At 32.6% G+C, this 18,883-nt stretch overlaps 2 protein-coding genes and 1 pseudogene across 3 annotated transcripts; all 3 read right to left on the bottom strand.

Annotated features, from left to right (window-relative positions):
• Nucleotides 1-565: 565 nt before the first annotated feature.
• Nucleotides 566-1,267, bottom strand: LOC143585260 (uncharacterized). The gene is made up of 3 exons (XM_077067079.1): nucleotides 984-1,267; nucleotides 773-894; nucleotides 566-695 (listed from the first exon to the last, which is right to left on the bottom strand). Exons 1-3 carry the CDS (start codon nucleotides 1,264-1,266, stop codon nucleotides 576-578), a joined length of 525 nt encoding a protein of 174 aa, XP_076923194.1. The 5' UTR covers nucleotide 1,267; the 3' UTR covers nucleotides 566-575.
• Nucleotides 1,268-4,831: 3,564 nt separating this feature from the next.
• Nucleotides 4,832-8,924, bottom strand: LOC143585259 (nucleobase-ascorbate transporter 6-like; annotated as a pseudogene). Its single transcript, XR_013144528.1, has 15 exons — nucleotides 8,875-8,924; nucleotides 8,109-8,173; nucleotides 7,619-7,716; nucleotides 7,336-7,512; nucleotides 7,140-7,240; nucleotides 6,982-7,056; nucleotides 6,844-6,903; nucleotides 6,587-6,771; nucleotides 6,411-6,507; nucleotides 6,246-6,332; nucleotides 6,086-6,144; nucleotides 5,610-5,701; nucleotides 5,442-5,519; nucleotides 5,207-5,367; nucleotides 4,832-5,128 (listed from the first exon to the last, which is right to left on the bottom strand). The product of XR_013144528.1 is annotated as a nucleobase-ascorbate transporter 6-like (transcript).
• A 1,949-nt stretch (nucleotides 8,925-10,873) lies between these two features.
• Nucleotides 10,874-14,655, bottom strand: LOC143585258 (WAT1-related protein At1g70260-like). The gene is made up of 7 exons (XM_077067078.1): nucleotides 14,346-14,655; nucleotides 13,973-14,017; nucleotides 13,686-13,802; nucleotides 11,926-12,169; nucleotides 11,631-11,789; nucleotides 11,386-11,537; nucleotides 10,874-11,018 (listed from the first exon to the last, which is right to left on the bottom strand). Exons 1-7 carry the CDS (start codon nucleotides 14,549-14,551, stop codon nucleotides 10,874-10,876), a joined length of 1,068 nt encoding a protein of 355 aa, XP_076923193.1. The 5' UTR covers nucleotides 14,552-14,655.
• Nucleotides 14,656-18,883: the final 4,228 nt, after the last annotated feature.

Genomic DNA, 18,883 nt, shown 5'->3' with positions numbered 1-18,883 from the left:
ACATGAGTATCCTTTTGATCGTAGTATGTTTAGTGGTTAGTAACTACATTTGAATTTGATATAATTAATGTTGTTGAAACAAACACTTTATATGTGCATTTGTTTTAGTTAACAAACAAGTACCTCATTTGTCCCTCACCTAATTATAGATACATACACACACCAATAATTGACTCTGAAATGACCATTCTACCCAGAATAATCTATTGACAGCTCTCAAGAAGCTGTATCTCTCCCTCCCTCTATCTCTATCCCCCTTGTTCATCAAAAAATCATCAATTATTTTCAGCTATTGTGTTGTACCAACTTCATAAGCAATCCGTTTAAAACACACCCCTGTTTCAATATCACACTATTGAAACACTAGACTTTGCAAAATAACATTAATGCAAAACCAAACAAGTAAATGAAAAAAGATTTTGCATTCATGGTTGCCTTTTTTTTTTCTTGTGCAATTACTTTTGTTTTTGTGTTTTTCACAATATATAACATGTTTTCTCAAGATAAATAACATACATACATATGATGAACCAAAGCAAAGTGTTAATAACTTAATATCATCATCATCATCATCATCAGATTGTAGCTTCAGAGATGCTTTGCAAAGAAGGCCTCCATGATTTTGATCTTGAAGCAGCCAATATTGATGATGAAGAGCCAGACCTTTGCCTGAACATTCTTTCATGTCCCTCCACCTAAATTATTATTAATAATTAACACCATTAATCCTATAGAATTTTGTTTCATCCTTTAACCGATAAAAAATAGATACCTGATTCGTGTTATCCACCGCTGTCTCATGATCACCACTTGAACTGCTTTCATTTTCATTATCCTCTAGAGGTTTGTTCTTCATCTTTGCATGTTTTTTGGCTCGTACAACCTTCATAACCTCTGCAAATTATACACACACACACATATATATATATATATATATATATTAAACCATCACCATTAATTTAAGTTGTAAAGTAATTAATTACCATGAGTAGTAATAAGACGATAAGCTCGACCAAGAACAAGCGTGTCACTCGGGCGGAGAAGCTTCACTCGTGTAAACCGGACAGTTTTATTACTACCATCACCATGATCTTCATCATCAGCGTCTTGCTCGGAAGGCGGCAATGGAATAATAATGGAAACATAATGTCCTGGATTTAACTTCATAACCTCACTGGCAGTAATGGACCAATACATTCTTTCTATCTTGCCATTTGGATGTTGTATAACTAATGCAGCTGCATCTACTGCTTGACAGTTTCCCATTTCTTCTAATTATTTTTTGTACAAATACAAATTAAATTAGAATAAAAAGGGATATTTGAGGAATTGAAGATGAGAAGAAATGAAGTAGCAAGCAATGGTCTATTTTCTCTATAGTGCTCTTCACCACCCCTCCCTTATCTATACATGATTTCAAGACTAGCTTCACATTTTACACCCTTAGGTAAATCAGTAAGTGTTCTCTATCTTTTATTTTACTCTACTCCAAACCAATAAATACTTTAAAATACAATCCCGATTAAAAGAATTTCAAGAGTTGACTTCTAAGGGCTCGTTCGTTTAACAGAATTCATGGGAATTCAAAGGAATTGGAATTAAAATCCCATGGCATGGCTTGTTCATTTCGTTGGAATTGGAATCTTAATTTCCTTTTGATGCGTTCGGTTGTCAAGGAATTGGAATTGGAATTTGAATCCAATTCCTTCAAATTCTTTTAAATAATGGGATTCTAAATCCTTCCAGTATGCGAAGGATTTCAAATGAATTCGCTGGAATATTTTGTCGAGTTTTTTTTAATTTAAACGATAACAACGAATAAAATATTTTGTTTTTTTTTACTTTTTTGTTTTCGATTTATATTTTGAGTTATTAATTTATTATTATTATTTTTGAATATTTTTTTGAGGCGTTTTTGATTTTAATAGAAAACCCTTAAAAAATTTCAAAAAAATAATAATAATAAAAATCATAACGCAAAATATAAATAAAAAATAAAAAATTTAAAAAAACTAAAATGTTTCCGCCATTATCTTCGTTAAAAAAATCTCGATTCCAATTCATGTCAAAAGAACACATTAAGAATGGAATTGGATTTCGATTCCTTCAAATTCCAATTCCTATTTGAATGTTAAGATTCCAAATCCAATTCCTTTCAATTCCAAATCCAATTCCATTCCATTATGTGAAACGCATGCAACCTAAGTATTTATTCAAGTAGTAAATATAACTTAGAGCATCCCAAACTTAAATTTATATTATATAGGAACTTTGTCTGATGTAGAGTAGAGAAAGGGGTAAAAGTCTGTGAGATTGAAGGATTATAAGAAAAGACACTCTTATAATCTTATATGATTAAAAATTTTATGGTTTTCGATGTTCTAATATTTTAGGTGCCCCAAACTTTCATTGTAACACTTGGGGAGTCGCCAATGGGAATGACGACCTCTCCAAACACATCCGGTTTTGTCGACAATCGCATAGTTAGTACGAGGTTTTAAAGATGTTGTCATTCCTATTGGCATGAAATCCTAGAGATCGTCAATAGCAACGACGACCTCTTCTCAACCTTATACTAACTACTGATCATATGTTTGACAAAGCTGGATACGATTAGATAAGCAGACCCTTCTATTGGCGACAAATATTACCATCACAAGCTTTTACCTCTTGAAATGGATGGGAAGGGTACCCCCAAATGAAAAAGAATTACATCATTTCTAATTCATCCTATAGGAAATTTCTAAGAAATTGTATTATATCAATATTTGATTAAACTAATATGTCACGTCATGTAAATATTTCTATCATTTTGGTGTCATGTATGAATATCAATAGAGGTACAATTAAGGGTGACTTAACATCACATAAATGTTAATCACGCGTACTAAATTAATGTCCCAAGACATGTATGTTCTGGATTTTCTTTTTCAATAATAATTCACATATATTGTAATCAACATATGAAATAATAATAATAATAATATAGATATTTATTACTTTTTAATAAGTGATTTAAAAACTTGTAGAGTACGTGGACATTTTGTTTAAAATAACAAAATTGTGAACAAAAGAGGTCTCATTCAAAGAAGGCAATCTCTCAATTCTTTAGTAGGCCCTCACTCCTCCATATTTAACTATTTTTGCCGATACATAATTCAAGTTTAAAATGAAAGCATAATAATATATCCATAATGAAAATATAAAAAAAATTGAGAACTTGTCTTTTTTATACTTTTATCTTGAAAGTCAAATTATCAAATATCATCACATATTATAGCCTAACTAATTATAGCAAATATATATAATTGAGAAAAGTGCATTTATACACCATTTAAAAAAATTTATACTTATGTTTTATGATATTCCGCATCTGGTCAAGTAATAAAGTGTAAAACAAAACGTAGGCCATTTTACCGGATGATATCTTGGTGTGTTATAAAATACTCAATCTTGTCAAGATAGAGGGTTCTAGTCTCATTGTGGACTGTAGGCGTGGAGTGTTTCTTCTAGCAATATCGGTCATTTTAATTGATTATATAGAAAACTTCTCTTCAACGAAAGCCATTGATGCTTTACAACTTTTATGATTTAGTACAATATTATTATGTTATACTTTTTTTCTAATGTAAACTTAATTGACTTTATATATGTAAGCGACCCAAAAAGGTTGAGAATTCAGGTAATGGGCATGTGAGGTGTTAGGTTTCACATACTGATTTTGGAAAAGGACTAGTCATGGTTGGAAGAGGGCCTTTGTTTGTGAGAGACTATAATTGTGTTGTAGGCACACCAATTCAAATGGAGTACTATGTGATTAGCAAATTTGGTCATGTTACATAATAATCACCCAAACCATATATATGCTAGAAAATAAAAGTTGTCAAAAAACAAAATCATATTTGATTGTAGCAGGGATACCAATTATCATCATTTGAGGGCCTTGACTTGTAACATCCACATACCATATCAAATTGCCCAACCACTACATGCATTTTCACACCAGCAAGTAGCTATCGTTCATATGAAAACTAACAAACATCTAAAAGGTGTAGGTACGATGTTTCAAAATAATCGAAGATGTTATCAAAAATTTATTTATTTATTATTTAGAAAAAAAAAACTCTGTGATGGTGCTGGTCTATTTGAACATGTTTTTGTTAACAAGTTTTATATTGCTTCTCTTGCATTTATATAACATTGAATAATTATAAAACTTTAACAAGGTAACTTCCTAAAAAGAATTCTAATCTCCAATCTAAAAATTGATAAAAATGAGGGTTTTGTGACATGGAAATTATTTAAATATGTCATCTTGAGGAATAATATCATGATAAGATTTTGTATTGATACTTTTATACATAGTTGGAAATTATTTTCCAAAACATGCAATAAAAATATACAATAATTGGTGTCTTATACATGAAAGATATGTTTCAAAGCAACATTTAAATTATAAACAAGGCTTATACATGAAATGAACATTTTAAAATTAAATACTTTGAAATATATACTTCTATTTTATTTTTAAGCACAGCCCACTGATAATTCACAAGATTTTTATTTATAAACTCCAATTTAAATTCTATTATTGGTTTGGTAGAGACGTACATATGAATATATCGATAGGAACAAAAGCAAGGGCCATCTTGCATGCCACCCTCCTCTTATCACATCATTTCTTGCCTTTTCCCTAAATTATTTTTAAAAATATTCTTAACTTCTTTTTAGTAATTCATTATCCAGATTTGGAATCCAAGCTCAACATCACAGTAATAAAGTCTTTTTAACTATGACACATTCAAGAAAGCATCATAAACCAGTGGTCAAAGTCAAACTACCATCCTATGCATCATTATGAGTCAAGAAACAAGCTTTGCAAAAGTTGATCAAGATTCACAACAAAAGATGATGACTTTGAATCAAACTGAAGGGAAGAACTTGTTAAGATTAAACGGCAATGAGTAGAACTCTTCGCTTCTCGCATCGGTTTTATACGATCTGTATTTGTCCCACCAATGCATCCCTCTGTCCTTCCTTGTTGCAGTATCTTTGTGTCTTAATGTTACATCAAGAAACATTGCACAAATGCTTCAGATGAGAATGGCACATTCACCATATCATTCCACTGCAGAAACAAATACAAAATTAGAAACTTTGACCTTAATGTCAAAAGTCAACACCTTTCTGTTGAATTCTTTCTTACCCATCTAGCTTTTGTGTGGACAGGACCATAACTCCTGATAGCAGTGTACTCGTTGAAGTATTGCGGTATCGATAGCCCCATGAAAATCGAGAATCCAAGAATAAACTTTACTCTGAAACTGTTTAGATTGCAAAACTGCAGAAACCCGAGACCTGCTGAGCCTGTTTTCATGAAAAAGTTAGAAAAAAGCCATCCAAATGCAAGTAGCAAAAAGTTTTATTTAATGCATACATACCCACGTAGGCGAAGAACAGACAGTACAATGCTGCAACAATAGGTGCTGGAATTGATGCAAATACGACCCCGAATTTTCCTGCAAACTAATATGGGTTAACAAGGAATCAAGAAAAAGAATGTTAAAACAAAAACACGTTGAACAAAATATTAATTATTAGTTTATTACCAAGAATGGAAAAAAATATCATGAAACCAGCAGATATCTGCACAACCCTTCTGCTACCAACACGCGTTAAACCGAGTAAACCCGCATTTTCACTGCATACATTCGGGAATTGGATAATCTTGGAAATGAATATTGATACATTTTATGAAGTAGACTAAAGGTAGCAAATTTCGGCCCGTTTACGGTTAATTTGGGTTATTACGGTTAGGTTGAATTTATGTAACTATCTGAAAAGGAAACCAATGAAATGAGTCAAACGGGTTGAAAGTTGAACAAAGTGTATTTTTTCAGCTTGCATCCGCCTAATTCGTTTTATTTTACAAAACTGGATTATTATTGTAATAACATAGGTTTTATAATAATATGGACAAAACCTGTTTGTGTCAACCTGACCCTTACTAGTTACTAGAAACAACTCGTTTTTGGCCCGTTTCCCAAACCACGTGACTCGTCCATTTTGCAACCAAAAGTCTTACACGGATACAGATGAACCATTTCCTGTCCCAAAGATTCCCGATAATAGAATGCCAACTCCCTTCAAAAACAGAAAAACCAATCAGTTATAATCCGAAAAACAATATAAAACCGTAAGTTAAACAAACTGTCAAAATAAGCATATTCAAGTTGAATGTGTACCTGCCAACCAACACCACGGCTAAGGATAGAAGGCGGCATAAGAGTTGCGCTTGCATACCTAGCCACTGCAATAAAGGCACCAGTAGACTGCCGAACAACAAACAAAAAAGTTTTATAAAAGAATGACGGTTATCTTGCAATAGAAAAGCATAAACAGTAAACAACCTCGACTAGAGAAACAAACGAAGCAGCCATCATAGCAAAAGCTTCGCCAGCATCAAACGTTGGAGCCCCCCATTGAAACGGATAAGGAACACGTATCCTATAAGACAACTTCTTCTCTAATCATACTGTAAAAACACTGTAACACACATAAAAACAACTGACGAGACGACATGTACCAAGGAGCTGCTCCTATGATTCCAGCACGGTCAGTTCTACAACTTAGTTGAGTTTTGTCAGACTTGTTCTTGTAGGCCCCAGCAACAGTTAGCATGTGAGCATATACCCACACAATTACCACCGAGAACAAAACAGCAAATCGGTCATATACAGGGCTTTTTCCCTTCATAAGATGTGGTATGTACTGCAGAAAAACAGTTTTGACCCGTTAGCCAAATTGACCCAAAATGAGTAGAATATTGCCAACGAACGTTACTTGTGAGAAAATCAGCAGAAAAATGATTTGTGGCAGTCCAATCTCAACACATTTAGCAACCTACAGAAAATCATGCAAGTATATAAAATAATATTGTTAGGCATAATAAGTAGCATTCGTTTATATACATGTGCGTACCAAGGGAAAACCAAACTCATATAGTCCATAACCGGTAGAGCAACCAATGGAACTGCAGACAATGGACTCATGAACCTGAAATTATACAAACCGAACTATGAAAATATGAATACTCAAATAAAAAACAAAATATGTAAGAAACAGGATTCATAACTAACCGTGTAACGTTACGCCAAAGTCCACTAAAACCAAGCACGATCTGAAGAGTTGACGCGACGATAAGAGCGCCTTGGGTCCCTTTCATAATCTTTTCAAATTTCTGTATAATCATCAAGATGTGGGGAATTAATTGTGTTTAATATTAAATGAAATGCTATATATATATAATTCATAAAAGTTTGATTGTGTAAGCACCTCTTGAGGATCCACAATGTCACTATATCGATCAGCTAATATGATTGAGATTGTAGTAGGAACGAAAGTGTATGATCCTCCAATGACAGCGGGCAACCGTGTCCCAAAAAGTGTTTGGGCCAATGTATTCAAACCAGCAACAAACAATAGTGTTTGAATCATCTTTGCCTTTTCTTCCTAAGATAAAACAAACAAACAACCAACCCATGTAAAAGAATTAAATCAATAAACAAAAAACTAAGCCGAAAAAAAAAAAGGAATGTGAGTAATTAAGACTTGTTACATTCCCTCCACCCATTTGAGGAACAAGTGTAGTTGGAATGAGAACTGTTGTTCCAAGCATCACAATGTAATGTTGGAAACCTAAAAGTATTGCCTCAGCTGCATATATAATAAATCAAATTAATAGCATGCCAATTAACACTAACAGCATCCATAATGCTAAGGGCTAATAAACACACAATGTCATCCTCCAAAATCACTCATTTCCTCTACAGTAGTAAAAAAAAGAAAATTAAATCAGCACCACTTTTTACATATATTATTATTATTATTATTTTTATTATCTATAAATTTGTTTTAACTCAAGAGGGTGGTAAAAGAAACAATATCATCCTCCAAAACACAATATCATTTCCACCAAAAGACTAAAAACACCCAAAAAAAAATTTTAATCTAAAAATCAGCACCTCTTTTTACAACAGGGATTTCAAGAAAAAGTAAATAAAAAAGAAAAAGGTAATTAGAGAGACATATGAGGGTAAGTAACATACGCCATGGTGGTGGACTGGTGATGCAGTAAGAGACATTAGGAAGCTGATCTTTAGCAGGGTGTGGCCAGTGGCGGACCCAGGATTTTTTTGCTAACGGGGTCCCATATTTCCGGTTTACAAAAATTTTGGGTCGGTCGTTATTCGGGTCGGGTCGAGAGGAGGAACATAATAAAACACGAAAATATGGTGTCATCGGAAACGAGTAAGTAGAAATAATATAGATTAGAAACTAGATAGAACATTCAATTTTAATTCATTTTTATTCATACCCGAAAAACATAAGCATAAGCTATATATATATGGTCTTACATGAATAACCAAGACATGAAAAACTAACTCTTACACAAATAAATGATTAATTATAATATACATACACAAGATAAATAATTTAAGTATATGTAAAACTCATGTTGTCATTATATATGTTGCATGGTGATAATGGTTATATGGGATAAACTAAAGTGATAATGGTTATATGGGATAAACTAAAGAAAAAACACAAATACCCTAACTAAATAACTAATATTGACTAGAATATTAAAAAAACAACAAAAACTGGGTATGGTGAGGCTTGAACCTGCAACCTCTCAAAGAAAAAACAAAGGACTTTCCACTAGACTAGTTCATTCTTAATAATATGGGTTCCAAGTATTAATTTTTATGGGGTCCTTACAAAATTTAATATATCGTCTCTAAGTAATTTTTAAAAAACATTGGTGTCCCGGGACCCCGATGGGAACTATATGGGTCCGCCCCTGGGTGTGGCTGCTGATCATCTTGTTTAGGTGGTGCTGCTGCTCCTCCTGCTGCCATCCTTTTCTTTTAATCTTCCTTCTAAAACAATAAAGTCTTGCTGAAATAATAATAATAATAATAATAAGTTATATCATAAAACCTTCTTCCTACCTTCCTTGAACAAGACAACTAATAATTTTATTTAAAAATAAAAGAAAGAAAGATAAAGGAGAATCAAATGAAAAATACATTCTTTATGAGGAGGAGAGGATTCTTTCTTTAGGGTTTAAAGAAAGAAAAGAGCATCTCTCAGTGTGTCTGTCTTTGTCTTCTTCCTGTCAACTTTTCTGCAGTGCAGTTCGTACACTCATGCAGCAGCACCACCCCATTCATATCATATGAACCCAATACCAATCTTTCTTTTACCCAACTGGTTTATATGATTCCTTTTTAATTTAAAAGGATGCATAAAACCACAATGGTTAAATTTATTTTCTTCGGTTTTGGTGTAATGCATCAAATGACGTTACACCACAAACGAAGAAAGTGAGTTTTACCTTAACAATATCTATCGGTATGATTTAAATCCCATCTACCCAAAATTTTTGCTTGCATATGTTCAATATCAAATGCTTGTTTATGTTCATCTTATTCTATAAACTAAGCACATTGAGTTAAACGCTTGTCTCGTATTCGCACTTCAGATTAGCTTGCAGATTTGTTCACTAAAAGTCGTGTTGGTCTTTCACATACTTATTGGATTTAATGAAAAATTCCCTCGTTTTACATAATGTGTGATGATATTTTTGAGTTTACAAGTCTATACGCTAATAAATATAATAATTAGCTATCGATTGATAAGTCACTGTTTTCTCGCAAGTTACTAACATAATGTAACTTTCATGATTTTCTTATAAGTATGTAGATATAGATGGAGGGGGGGGGGGGTGTTCATTATTCATATCATATGTAGGCATTCCAACAGAATAAGAATATGATTCAAAGCAAAAAGGTTTGAATGAGTGCAGGCAGGAGTAGTGCTTTCATCTCTTAAATATTCTAAATAAATAGATTATTGAACTTTATTTTTCCTGTTTTTTATCTTGAAAGAAGTAATATATTCTTCAAATGTAATTAATAATCAAGATACTGGTGGTATTGATGTTAACTTTTCTAGACTAAATAATCTTCTAGAAGCATGATTATCAAGTATCAACTAAAAACTTCTATTAAGCTATTTATGAAATCAAATCAAAACAAATGAAAAGGATATATTTTGTCTGGCCCATACTTGCCAGATAAATATGTCATCAAATCCAATGGGCCGACTGTTGTCATGACCCAAATTTATTTTATTTTTTAATTGTGTTTATAATATATACTACATAGTTTTAGTGAGTTTTAGCCCTGCTTGCGGTGCGCACATATGATGTATATATGTGTGAACCCTCGGGTGGGCAAAAGTGAAATTGCACTAATTTTGACGTTATTTTACTAATCTCGTGAAAATAACGTTAAAAGTGACGGACGGTTAATCAGGCATCATGTAGTGGCGTTGATAGCTGAAAGATAAGAGTACATGCACCGATCAGCCAGTGTCCCGATGATTGAGTGCTATGTGCCTTATGTTCAAGGCTTGATGCAAAACTACTATCGAGCCGGGGGTCTCACCGGAAGCAGCCTCTCTATCCCTATGGGGTAGAGGTAAGGCTGCCTACATCTTACCCTCCTTAGACCCTACCATAGCTTTGCTATTGGTGGGATATACTGAGTACGATGATGATGATAGTTTTAGTGAGTTTTCATATAACCTGTTTGCGTCTCGTATCATCAAACACACCAAAAGTCATACATTATTTTAAAAAATAGTTACATGTGATAACAAATAAGAAAACTCGTGCTAAACTTAGAAACGGAAAGGTATGGTAATTTACATTTAATATCATACATGCTCATAGGGCATCTAAAATACACCCTTGTGCCTATGCATATATATTTACATACATATATATATAAGAATCCCCTCTATATTAAACCTGGTCTTCTTGTTGCAAAAGAGGGACTTTTTCTTCCAAAAGATTGGCTTCGGCTTTGCCCCTTCTACTTTCATCCTCTCTAATCTGACCCCACATCATTATGTAATATCCAATTCCAGTTATCGATGCGGCCATCAAGCTACATTCACAAATTGAAAATTAGCAAGGGTTACACCACCCTAATCGCAATACGAGTAGTAAAGTGGTGTGCTATGTCACGTTAGTTATTTAATTTCTGTGTTAGTATACTACATCTCATATGGCATATATTAATTTATTTGTATGAACACCCCCTCTTACGTACCGTATAACATTATTGTCATTGTCAGTATGATGTGTTAGTAGTATGATCTCATATAAACCCCATACGGTATGTTTGACCATGTACAGTTTGTATAATATTAATGTGTCAATGATGGTGTTAGTATGTTCATGGTGTACGTATAGCTTGACCTATAGTAACTGGTTTAGATGTAATATTAATTAATTTAGTATTGTGTATGTACCTTCCATAATGAAATGTTTCAGCAAAGAAAACACAACCAAACATTCCAGCAATTGGAACTCCAAGAGGCTTGAACATGGTAACATAAAACTGACTTTTTCTTCTTATGCACCACATATGTACATGACTTTTTATTAGACTTCCGAATATAGCCTATTAAAACAAAACATTATTTAATTGCATTTGTATGCTGAAATATTTACCATTTTGACCATGTAATTAAATAATGACACCATATATAATTACCGTTAAGATGATGACAAGGAGTCCCATGTCGAATTGTAGCGTCCAAGCATTTGAGTCTCTTTCTAATATGATAGCAAGAAAAGCAGATTGAAATGTGCCAAATAAGCTATAACTAGAAGCCATTGTCATTACGTCTGGACATTTTTCAAGAGTTTTCACCTGACAAAAATAAAATACATACGAGTATGCTTAATCATCAAATATCCCGATGTTCATTGTTTTGTTGCGGCTAATATGTTCCTAAGATTGTTATCCATTGGTAACATATTTAAAGAGAAAATCGTGGATTACGCACCTGAATAATGTTCCATATCGAGTAACATAAAGACGCGGACGCAAAAAGACTACAACCAAGAAGCCAATTTTCATTTCTGGATAAGAATACAAAGAATCGAGGACTAGCCAGTTGAAGACGTGTTGAAGGGTCCTTCACCACTGGACCCCTATAAAGCATCATCGTAACAGCTCCCATGATTGATATTAGCGTACCCGTCAATTTCGTTCGACTGCTTGAACTTCTCAAATCAATCTTTGTCTTCCTATGTATAATTAATAACGAGTTAACGATCCTTAACTTTGGACATTAATTCGTAGTATATACTAACATTTAGATTACTTTTAGCGACTTTTTATTTTTATTAATTTTATGTTTGTTACATGTAAGATTTGACCAATCACCGTTTGGAAAGTCAATGTCTTGTCCACTTTTATGTTTGTTACATGTAAGAGTTGACCATTCACCGTTTGGAAAGTCAATGTCTTGTCCACCACCTAGACCAAATGTCATTTTGGTGTATATATATATATATAATATAGCATTTCGATAAACTACAATAAACTCTAACTAATGTATTGTAATTAACAAATTCATCAAACAGTCACCGATCTTTAATATTCTTTATAGATTTTGATCTCTTAATAAAGGCATACTTGATAGTACAAGTATTCTATAAATACGATGATTAATTTTTATTTTTCTAAGAACAGAAAGTTTGTAACTTTACTCATATATTACACAAATTTTTTAATAAATACGTGATTTAAAATTTTAATGCATGAGGCCAAGAGTTCATCCAGCATGTTGTACCACTAGGCCTAGGCCAAAGAACTTAATTTCATAAATGACTAAGTTTTTAATAATTAAATTAGAAACATAATTAAATACATTTTATTCTTAACATGATAACAGTAAGAACCAATTTGATGTTATTATTAGGTTTATTTTTATAGATGTTTGTTGTTACTTTTTGTTCGTATTTGCTAATTTTTGATTATGAGACGTTATAAGTATTTGCTTATTTATATTTTGTTGTTATTATTAGATTTTTTTTCTTTTGCTGATATAAGTATTTGCTGGTATATGTTGTTCTGATTTTGTTCTTGATTTTGATTCTTTTGTGGTAATTTTTAGATTTTTTTTCTTTGTTATTATAAATAATTGTTTATGTAGATAGGTATTGTAGTTGGTATTTTTTCTTACGTTCTTATTTTTTTATAAATTGATATTATTTTCTATATTCTCATATTAAGACTAAAATGCACATAACCTTCCCCGTTAAATTAACCAACTTAAAAGACGTCATTTTCTTTGCGTTTTTAATGCATGCCTTGATTCACGACCACATGAGAGGGCAAAACAAAACTGACGTCAGTTTGTCTTTCCATGGTGCTTTGGGAGCCACCAGTTCTGAATCTAATTTTCGTGGCGTTCTTATAATCCATTTTATATAGTGTGGAATAAATTATAAGTGACGTTTAACGGACAAATAAATTTAACCATTAAAATATAAACTTAGTTTGAACAATTTCACTTAATTGAGACCCATATGCAAATACAAAGTGTGCGTGTGTGTATATATTTATATATATATATATATAACTTGATATTTAAAATAACTTGATTGATGCGATTATAAAGATATAAGTATGCATGCGATTAATAATCTGATCTAGCTTTTGTTCATTTTCCTAAAAAGGTTTCATGTTCAAAGAAATAATGTGGATTTGTCTTCAAATTAGTCTATTTTAAGATATCCAAATCTAGTAATTACACACCTGCATATAAGGGCAAGAATAAAAGAAATAGATGGAATTAAACAAGTCATTCCAATAGCAACAATCGGAGAACTATAAGTCAATCCAACAAACGCTAGATTTTGTGCCATCGTCACCCTACAACAAAACAAAACCCCCCATTAGTTAATCCTAAGTTACTGGCCGGTTTAGACTCTTTACTTTTCATAATAATTAGTTGGAACATGGATTGCATACGAATATTCATTGCTAATATCTTTTAACATCATGTGAGAATTGAGAAAGAGAGATGGAGATTGAATACAAACCCCACGAAACCAAGAAGAAGAAACGATCCTATAAGTTCATCTTTCCTGCAAGATAATAATCAATAGTATTATGAAGCTAGTTACTAATTCTCCATGCATGCATTATATATTAAGATCAAGATCAAAACTAACTATATGTATGTAGATCTGAGATCATAATCAAGAAAGATTAATTGTGTTTTCTTAATGTAAATACATACACACATTAAAATCAGTGATGCGTTTAAGACTTTAAGTCACTTAAAAGACACATCTTAATTAAGATTTATAAACAAAATGCTATATATCTTTTAATCGGTTAGGCCTCTTAATGACTCAACACAACATGTAATAGGTATGTTAGCTAGGGGAAATTATAAGTTAAGAACCGAACTTGTTTCTGGTAACGATGAATGTGTTATAGGGGAGAAGAAGGATGGAAGCAAGTGCATTGGTGTAGACGACGAACACGAAGGGACTTAGCCCTTTCGACAAGACGGTGCTAGCCAAGATGGTCAATCCGATGTTACAAAACTCCATAAGCACCATTAGCATGCATGGCACTACTTCAACTACCACCATCGCCGCCGTCTCCGCCATTCCTTCGTTCTTTCTCTCTCTGTCTGTCTCTAAAGATATCTAGTCAAGATTTTTGTTGTGGACAGACTTGAAAGTGGTGGTTACAATCAGGGTTTAAAATGATGTATGAGAGAGTGTAACCCTTTAGGAAATGGTGAAGGTACTCTAGGGGTTTTGCAGCAACTCGAGTGTGACCCAATCATATAGAGGGAAGGCAATCTAATTATTTCCATCCATGTTTTTATTTTCCTTTTTTACTATTACAGGTCCCACGATATATTATTATTATTATTATTATTGAAGAAACGTGGATCTACTCACTGGTAGCAGATCTACTCACTGGTAGCCAATGAAGAAACGTGGATCTACTCACTGGTAGCAGATCTACTTTCCTCGGGTATGATTAAACTGTTTCACCGATGGTTCCTCTGAATCCGTGTTCTTCCACCTACAAAATGAACAGCGCCGTTACTTACCCCTCAGAAAGGGACAGAGGGGTCCTCTTTGGGGTAACCCTCCGGCGTGAGAATCAGTATCTTTGTGGAGAAGATAATAAAGTGTGAGTCAGTGAATCTCAAGAGTATTGCTGAATCGCTGAATACTCTTGATTGTGTGACTGTGTGTTTTCTGTAACTGACTGTGAGTGAATATAATTCAATATGATTGAATGTGATATCACTGCTTGTAACTGTCAATGATTGAGTGTGAATGTGTCATAAAAGTGGAGTTGATGCTGTATTTATAGTGCTAGGGTTACCACCGGTTGGGCTCAACCTCGTTGGCTTCCTCCAATCGCACTGCGCCACGTGTCCTCTGGGACACCTGGCGCTTTCTCGTTGGTTGTAATCACGTGGTAACACATGTGTCATGCTGAGTTGTCGACCTTTCATTCGGCAGCTATCAACATCAGCATATTCTTTCTCCTTAAAAAGATACCTTCTGGAAGGTTGTCTGATGTACACAATCAAGGTTGCCCTAATCCTGATTTGGATAAGGACGAGGTTGATTATGTGCACGTATGATATGCGCTCACCCTGAGGATGCGCGGGGTCTTCTCTTTATTCTCACGCGCAGATATTTCATGCGCAGATGTGATATGCACGAGCATGTGATATGCGCCGCGCGCTGATGCGCTGCGCGCATATGTGATGTGCGAGCATATGTGTGCCTGGGCATATGATGCCTGAGCATGTTTTGTATGCGCCATGCGCATAGGTTTTGGCTTTGTGCCTTCATAATATCTTTATCTTGTGGGTTGACCCGCCTTGCTTGGTGTTGAGGCGGGTACATACCTCTTCAATTATTATTATTATTATTATTATTATTATTATTATTATTATTATTATTATTATTTCTTTTAACAACTAAATATTGTACGCTATAGAGTTATTATTTTTTTTTTAAGTTGTAACACTAAATATTGTATGTTACGGGGATTGGACCATTAACCTTTAATTTCATGTCTAAACCACCTTATCACCCTCACAGAGTGTGAATGACATGTAACAAAAGTGTTTAAATCAATTCATGTATATTTATAATTTTACCTTAGTAATTAAGATTAATTGTTTATATACATGTAATATGATCAACGAATGAAGATGAGTTGATAATTCACTAATTCAGTATGATTATATGATGTTGCTAAACAAAAACATAGTATTGTTTTGATTTCTATAAATATTTATTAGAATGCCTTAAATTTTGACTTACAACGAGATTTTATATGTGGATACGTTTGGTTTGCGAAATTCAATATAATTGTAATCTAAATTTCATTTTTAATGTGCTTGGATAACTAAATTATTAGAATTAGGGGTGCAAACGAGCCGAACTGCTCATGAGCTACTCGAGATTGGCTCGTTAAAAAACTCGATCGAGCCGAGCTTAATCGAGCCCGAGCCGAGCTCGAGCCTAAAAGTAAGCTCATTTAATAATTGAGCCCGAGCCCGAGCTTCACTTATCGAGCTCGAACCGGCTCGCGAGCCTAAACGAGCCTGCCGTTTATATAATTTTTTTAAATAAAAGTTTAATAATTTTTAATTAATATATATAATGTTATGAAAAAATAAATAAAAATAACTAAATAATATATATATATATTCTTATACATAAAATTATAATAGAAAAAAAATATATAAAATAACTATAACTATAATTATATAAAAAATAATTGATAAATAGTAAACGAGCCGAGCTCGAAATTGAGAATCTACTCACGAGCCGATCTCAAGCTTTGAAAATAGAGCTCGAAACGAGCCGATCTCAAGCTTTGAAAATAGAGCTCGAAACGAGCCGAGCTCGAGCTGTTTGTAAGTTAAACGAGCCGAGCTCGAGCCTAATCGAGCTCGAGCTCGGCTCCTTTGCACTCCTAATTAGAATTAAGCCCTCATTTAAACCCAAAAACACACAAGTGTGGTTTCAAGAACCTTAATATGTAAACAAAAACACACACACACACAAGTTGGTCACATCTTCGTAAGAGAACGGATCGTGGACAACAGATCAAGATCATAGGTTCATAAGAAATGCCCAAGCTCAAATATATGTGTTTTGAGCATATTGGATTTAGATTACCGAGATGAGCACTTTACAGTTAAACATGATTGGGTAGGAGCAAATCCATTATAAGTGACATTCTCGAAGTTTCTATCCTATAAACCAAATAATGTGTAAGTTCTTATAAAATAAACGAGTTTTTTACTAAATAGGTGTAGTTAAAAAACTTATTTAACAATTTGGTGTACTTTGAAACTTATTTATTAAAATGGGTACTTTTTAACTTATCTCTCTCGTCCCTCCTAATGTAATTAGGTAAAAACATAATTAGTCATTATTGTCATTAAGTTCTTTTTTTTATGTAATGTTTTTTTTACTAACTATATTTTTAAACAATGATATTTTAGTTTTAGAGACTGAAGATAATTATATTTTTTTAAGTCATCATACCGTAATATTAATGAATCATAACTTATATATCATATAAAAATGTGTTGGTGGAATTATTTTGAATACCAAATAAACCATAACACATATTTTTAATAGTAAATAATTTAGAGTTTGAACAGGTTGTTTTCGTGGGTTGAACCCGAACACAAAAAGAAGCAAAGTTTGTCCGAAACATCAACCAGAAACCAACAACTGTATTCGTAGAATGGCACGAACGGTTTAATATGAAAAAACACTATATTATATTTTGAATAAACTTTAGATAAAAAAAAGTTTATTAGAAAACTTTAGAGTTGCGAGTAGGATTAGTATGTGTTGACTTACCTTGATAATTAAAGTTGCAATTTAGTGTATCTTATTATTCTCTATTCTCTATTGTAATAAATAAAATAACAACCCGAAATATAGAAGTTAAAAAGGAAAGAAGAAAAAATAACATAACATTCGTTCAAAAAGAAAAGAAAAGAAAAAAAAAATACAATTAGTAAATAATAATATCCATTCTCTCCTGATTTAATTGGTTGAATGAAATATAATTCCCAAACAGCTAAGTAAAAATTAATATTTGATAATCAAAATAATTTTCTCGAACATATTACATATCATTGTTGTAAATGTTCAGCGCTACATCACAAAGTTCATATTAAATTTTTGCTTTAATAACTATATTGATATTGATTTTTTTCACTATGCTAGTTTGAAAATTCATAATAAAAGATTTTATACTTGAAAAATCAACAAACTAATTAGTGAAAAAACATTACATAAAAAAAGAACTTAATGACAATAATGACTAATAATTATAATTATGTTTTACCTAATTAAATTAGGAGAGATGAGAGAGACAAATTAAAAAGTACCCATTTTAGTAAATAAATTTTAAACTACATCTAATTAGTAAATAAGTTTTCTAACTACACCTGCTTATAAAAAACTCTAAACACTATTAATTAGTATGAAATGCCAGGTATTACATAGACCAACAATGAAGCGTGCGAATTCGTCATAAACCACAAATAATCACGTGAAGATGGCATTTGGAACAAGGGAAGAGAGATGTTCGGGTTTTTTTTTTTTTTTTCCTTTTTTACGTTTTATTATTTTTTTAAGGATACACATTTAGACTAATTTAAAAACTAGAAAAACTAATTTCATATCGTTATGGGCAAGAGAAATGATACGATATTTTAGATGTTTGAAATTAAATCTGTATCATGAAGATCAATTAATTTATGTTATGGATCAAAATAAGACTAAAAGTTATTTCACCAATTAGAAAAGGACTGTTAAAATAAAAGGAGCAGAGAATATGGATTTAATTATTTTGATAAAGAAAGAAGGTCCAATATTTCCAGTAGGTAATGATGTCGATATATTTGCTTTCATAGTTTTATGGCTCCTATT

Source organism: Bidens hawaiensis, unplaced genomic scaffold, assembly GCF_021521415.1.
Source record: "Bidens hawaiensis isolate Kalapana, Puna unplaced genomic scaffold, B.hawaiensis_p1.1 tig00033656_1, whole genome shotgun sequence".
In the NCBI taxonomy this organism is placed as follows: domain Eukaryota; kingdom Viridiplantae; phylum Streptophyta; class Magnoliopsida; order Asterales; family Asteraceae; genus Bidens; species Bidens hawaiensis.
The sequence above is the reverse complement of the archived record's forward strand: the minus strand, read 5'-3'. Positions and strand labels throughout refer to the sequence as shown.

Excerpts from the sequence above, each read along its gene's own strand:
- LOC143585258 (XM_077067078.1), bottom strand. The coding sequence starts at position 14,551 with ATGGCGGAGACGGCGGCGATGGTGGTAGTTGAAGTAGTGCCATGCATG. Across the intron at positions 14,018-14,345 it reads TTCATCGTTACCAGAAACAA|GAAAGATGAACTTATAGGAT; the intron begins GTTCGGTTCTTA and ends ATTATCTTGCAG. Across the intron at positions 11,790-11,925 it reads CGATATGGAACATTATTCAG|GTGAAAACTCTTGAAAAATG; the intron begins GTGCGTAATCCA and ends TATTTTTGTCAG.
- LOC143585260 (XM_077067079.1), bottom strand. The coding sequence starts at position 1,266 with ATGGGAAACTGTCAAGCAGTAGATGCAGCTGCATTAGTTATACAACAT. Across the intron at positions 895-983 it reads TCGTCTTATTACTACTCATG|AGGTTATGAAGGTTGTACGA; the intron begins GTAATTAATTAC and ends TATAATTTGCAG. Across the intron at positions 696-772 it reads CGGTGGATAACACGAATCAG|GTGGAGGGACATGAAAGAAT; the intron begins GTATCTATTTTT and ends ATAATAATTTAG.